At 40.1% G+C, this 5,314-nt stretch overlaps 1 protein-coding gene across 1 annotated transcript in view; it reads right to left on the reverse strand.

Moving 5' to 3' along the window:
• Positions 1–754: 754 nt before the first annotated feature.
• Positions 755–5,314, reverse strand: part of SMARCAD1 (SWI/SNF-related, matrix-associated actin-dependent regulator of chromatin, subfamily a, containing DEAD/H box 1) — a 29,849-nt gene continuing 25,289 nt past the window's right edge. The window contains exons 16-20 of the mRNA XM_010131483.1: positions 4,451–4,568; positions 4,098–4,219; positions 2,781–2,969; positions 1,767–1,885; positions 755–941 (exon numbers count right to left, since the gene is read on the reverse strand). Coding sequence (XP_010129785.1) covers positions 755–941; positions 1,767–1,885; positions 2,781–2,969; positions 4,098–4,219; positions 4,451–4,568 — 735 coding nt within the window. The remainder of the gene's footprint in view (positions 942–1,766; positions 1,886–2,780; positions 2,970–4,097; positions 4,220–4,450; positions 4,569–5,314) is intronic.

Consider the following 5,314-nt stretch of genomic DNA (forward strand, 5'->3'; position numbering starts at 1 on the left):
TCTAGATTTTCTGTCTGGACCAGCTGAGCTCCGTGCTTCCAGAAAACTTCTTTTCTCCTGCGCTCCCAGACACCACGAAGTCTAGACAGTCACAAAAATCTCCGTTAATTGAGTCAACTCAGCTTCCCCCTCATCACACACTACAGCTGAAATACCAGTTATTCAAAGCTATTCTATTGCTCATGTTCGCTTATACTGACCAATGACTCAAACAGCCCATGCTTTTCTCCTGCGCTCCCAGACACCACGAAGTCTAGACAGTCACAAAAATCTCCGTTAATTGAGTCAACTCAGCTTCCCCCTCATCACACACTACAGCTGAAATACCAGTTATTCAAAGCTATTCTATTGCTCATGTTCGCTTATACTGACCAATGACTCAAACAGTCCATGGTTTCACGCTTTATGATAGCGGGGCACTTTAGCACTTAGAAGTTTCCTGAAGAGAACAATGTCTTTGTCAGTTAGTCCCAAAGACTTGAGATCTACCTTGACACAATTCCTAGCACCAGAAACTTGAGAATTCTGGAGAATTCAAGGGTTAGAGAGAACTGGAAAAAAGAGGAAAATGTAAATAAGGCTTGTTCTGGCAGCAACACATGCTAAGATAATTACAATTACCCAGCTCCCACACAACCCAGAGCTGGTTTACACAAGTTCTCTTCTTAAAATGGATTTTTAATCATAAAATACTGGGTTTTAGTCTCCTTTGAGAGCTTACCTTGAGGAAAGACAAGCATTAGAATTAAAAGCCTTACCTTGTCTGACCTACTCTATGGCATCGGTCTTCTGCTTGCTTGTCATTGTATGGGTTGCAATCAATGTCATGAAGAATAACAGCATTTGCCGAGGTCAGATTAATTCCCACGCCACCAGCTTTGGTTGACAGGAGGAATACAAATATATCCGTATCTGTATTGAACTGATCTATTAGATGAATCCTGCAGAACACAAGAAAACATTCATAGGCCTTGGAGAAAACACCACACTGGCTGCAGGGTTGAATACAGAAGTTAGGCTGATGACCTTTTGAAAGGAAGGACAATGGCACTGCAAAGCAGCTTAAAAGGACAGATGTTATGCAGAAGGAAAAAGGGTACCAACAGTCCTCAGCAGAGAAACAGAGTGACAGACCGACAGCAAGAAAGGAAGAGAGGCTTGAAAAAAGCGAAGTACATGAGTCACGGAGGGGGGCGGGAGAGGGGTGTCGGAATTCAACTTTGTGACCGTGGTAATTGCACATAAAAGGGAAGTAACAGATTTCAGCTGTAAGTGGGAAGTCATCCCACAGCAAGAATGGGAGGTTTTGGAAGCTGAGGAAAGAGGTTTTTTTCTAAAAAATCATGAAACAAGGAACAGCAGAAAACCAGCACAGCTCAAACACAAGAAAAGCACTGCAACATTTCCAGCGGTGAAGGACAGAGCGAACCATTTGCCCTAGAGGAACAAAGGGGCTTATCTGCCTATTGCAATAGAGATATACTATACTTCCAAGGAATACCTGTGGCGAGCTTCTGTTATGCTGCCACATAAGCAAATCAAACACACCAAACCCAAAGACACCAGTTTCCCATTTTGATGGCTAAGACTGTCACCTGACCATCTAAAACTCACCTTTCAGCCTCCTCCAACATTAAACCCCTTCTACAGTCAATGCCCAGTGACCACAGAATCCTATACAGTAGAAAACAAAGGTGAAGTTCCTCCCCACCTCCACACACACATCCATTTTTTTCCCTTCCATCTTCAGCAGAAAAGTCACATACCGATCAGGAATACTTGTTTTTCCATCCAATCTAACATAGCTATATTGATGATGTTTTAGCAAAACCTCCACAATATCCAGCATCATAGTAAACTGGCTGAAGAGTACAACTCTGTTACCCTGGAAATGACAAAGCAAAAGTGTTAAAACATGACAACTACAGATAATGAACGACACAAATACTTGATTGGTGCAAATACATGATTTTCCTTTGACTGAACCTCTGTTTTCTGAACTAAAAGACTAAGCTGAAATTCATCAAGTGAGGACAGACTTTCAGTGAAGATATCACATCCAGTATTTCTGCTATTTAACCCACCTTTTGTCAGTGCAGTAACTTTTAAGTCACTTTACTTAGGTGACTCAAGCAATCTAGAAACCACACGTCAAACGCATAAATGACAGACCTACTCCACCTATAAGCATCAACAAAATATTTTCAGTAAATCTTAGATTTCAGCTATATTCCACACAGTACAGAACAGTGGCACTCTTTTGTCTTAAATGAAGAGATGCACAGCACACCCTTGTGTAAATTCAGGATGCTCTGAAGTACCATGGTACATGTTTATTTGTAAAAGAAGCCAGTTTAAATACACAACTCAAAGCAGTGACCTCTTCTAACCTTTAGAGTGGCTTAACACATACATACATATTTTAATGTAATACAGTCTTATTCAATTGCCAAAAGAATGTTGGAGTTTGTCAACTGTGAAAATTATACTAGCTCTCTGTATATTGAGAAAGTAGTGTTAACTCAGGATGAATATTCTGAAACTTGGAAAAATGGGAAAGCTTATTTCAGCTATCTCTAAAGTGGCACGTGTAGGCAGGACTGCACGCTAAAAGCTGTAAGCATTGCTTTGCAATAGTGCACACGCACTAAATCACATTGTAACACAATGCACAAAAGAGCAAGGGGGTTGCATATGCAGCAGGTGTAAATTCAACCAGTTATTTAGAGCCACCCTTTCGATGGACAGGAAAAGATGTTTCAGCCATTTGTAGTACCAACCTTCTCTTTAAGGTCAGAAAGAATGCGTTCCAGCGCTCTAAACTTCCCAGAATCCAAGATCTGATCCATGTCTAACTTGAAGTCACTGATGTGAGAATATTGCTCACAAAGCGAATGCAGCTCAAAATCTGTCATTACTGTCATGTCTTCAAAGATACAGTCAGGGTCAGCATCTTTATGTGAGGGTTCCTGTTAGCAAAAATGAAAGGATAGAATGCAACACACAGTGTTGCCAGACACCACCCAACAGCATCCAAAACTTCTGAACGAACAAAGTAGCACAACCAGACATGAAGAAATGCTAGAGCGTAGCAACAAAAGATGAACTCTGCAAGCCCAGGTTTATAGTACAGGATTCATTACTTTGCAATTTACCTTTTTGCAAGAACTTGTACTACCAAAAACTAAGAAGTAGATGCTCAACCTCCATAGCAATTACCGAGTTTCCATCAAGCCCTAAGACCTTTTACCCCTGTATCAGACCTCTTCCCCTGAAGATACATTCCCTAAAAGGGAGGTCCAATCCTTGGACAGATAGTAGAAGATATGGGAAGCCCAGCCCAAGATGTAGGGTGGGTAGAGGGGAGTCATGCCTGGAAGAAAGAGGAAAAGAAAAGCCACAGCTAGAGAGAACAGTGGTATGAGTAGGAATTAAAAGCAGCAAAAATCCTTCATAACCCAAGGGGTCACTTCTTTCCAACCTTTGCCCCCAACTTTGACCGGCTTTATTTTAAAATAAAGCTGAATATATTCAAAGCCAGCTGCAACTTTCTTAGAGCACCTGTTGCACATTCAGATTTTTTCTTTAATACTTTAAAAAGAAGTAACAGTTTTCCCCAAACTCCACAGGCATTAATGCCAGCCAAATTACCAAAAAAAAAAAACCAAAAAAAACCCCAAAACCTCAACAGTTGCTCAACTTATGTCCTTATTTTAATTCTGTACAGCCCAGATTTCTTGCTACTCAGAGAATACTAGTACACTCAAGTACCCACCCAAGGTTTGTTTTTTTTGTAAGTACTTTGGTTTTAAATTTTGGGGTGGAGGGAAGAGGTGTTAAGGAGAGCTCAAAGGGAAGGACTGCAGTCCCACAACTGTTCTCTCCGTTCTAGTATCAGCGTTATACACATCATACAGAGCTTGATTAGAGCACTGAATAGATAGACGCAGAGAAATAAAAAGCAGCAACGATGAATTACGTTTTGCAAAGACACACTTTTGACCAGAGGACTGACAAAAAAAAAAAAAAAAAATCCGTCTAAATTGCATTAAAAGTCCTGAAAAATTAAGGATTTCTCTTGAATCTCATCACCTTACCTTAAGCATAAGTCTGGACATTTTCCTGAGCTTGTCATCCGTATAATACTGACGGCGCATGAGAGGGTGATTAGCCACTTTTCTAAGTTGCATCATTGCATTTCCCAGATCAGAGTTTTTCTCTGTAAGCAAAGAAATAAGGTGTATTCAGAAGTAGAACGTAGATGCCTATCTGACACGTTTAAGAACTGAATTTGAATTTCACCTATTACCTGAACTTAGAAAAAATAAAAGGGATATAGTCAGTTTATGCGTATTAGACACCCCTACAAAACAAGGGCTTTGTAGCCATATTTGACATATGTCTGGGCATGAAAAAAAATCCAGTAAAAGGAAACAAGACCCTCACATACCATGATGGTTAGTATTATTCTTGAGCTGGTTTAAGAGATCACAGTATAGTTGATCCTGTTTCTCGGACATGTCACATAATTCAACAACTTCAGTTTTGGGAGGTAGTTGTTTAAGGACCTGACAAAATAAAAACATACCAGGTGAAAACTGTACTGTAGTGAAGGGTCAGTAATTCTGTACTATCTTACAAGCCTGCTTTTAAGCTACTCTATTCATTCTCCCCATCCACTCCTTTCATTGATTGCAATTCACTGAGTCAGCAGCCTGACTTACTCAGAACTTCATTTGAATTATGCATCACCTGCCCATCAGGTAACACGGTCTGCACACTCTGAAACTGCATGAAATAATAAAACCTGCAATACCTGGAACCTACTCCCCTGCTAATCAGAGGCTCTTCAAGCCACCAAATACTGAAGTCTGCAAGTACGCAAAACCACTTTTTGGATCACTACTCAGTTTTCCCTTTCTTTTATATATGCAGTTCTAAAGAGAAGAATTTAAATACGTTTTGTGTATCAGAATGAAAAAGAAACATTCTGGTGAGAGCAAAATAACTTAAACCACACATTTGTAGTCATACGTATACACAAAGACATACCTGCACACTCACTGCCTTAATCCTTTCAGTTAAAATAAAACACCATTACTGTAAAGTCACAAATATTTCTGTGGTTAATGTGGAGGATTTCCCACTTCTCATCACTCAGCAGTGCACTGAATCATCTTTCAGTGATCTTTCCTAACCGAAATCCTCAACTGTAAAGAGTCGGCAAATAAGCCTCAAACCCCAAAGCTGCAGCACAACCCATTTTTACTTGCAAACTCCTGAAAGATGAAAGACGGTTCAAGTTGCTTGCTCT

This window comes from Buceros rhinoceros, unplaced genomic scaffold, assembly GCF_000710305.1.
Source record: "Buceros rhinoceros silvestris isolate BGI_N320 unplaced genomic scaffold, ASM71030v1 scaffold8892, whole genome shotgun sequence".
Taxonomy (NCBI): Eukaryota; Metazoa; Chordata; class Aves; order Bucerotiformes; family Bucerotidae; genus Buceros; species Buceros rhinoceros.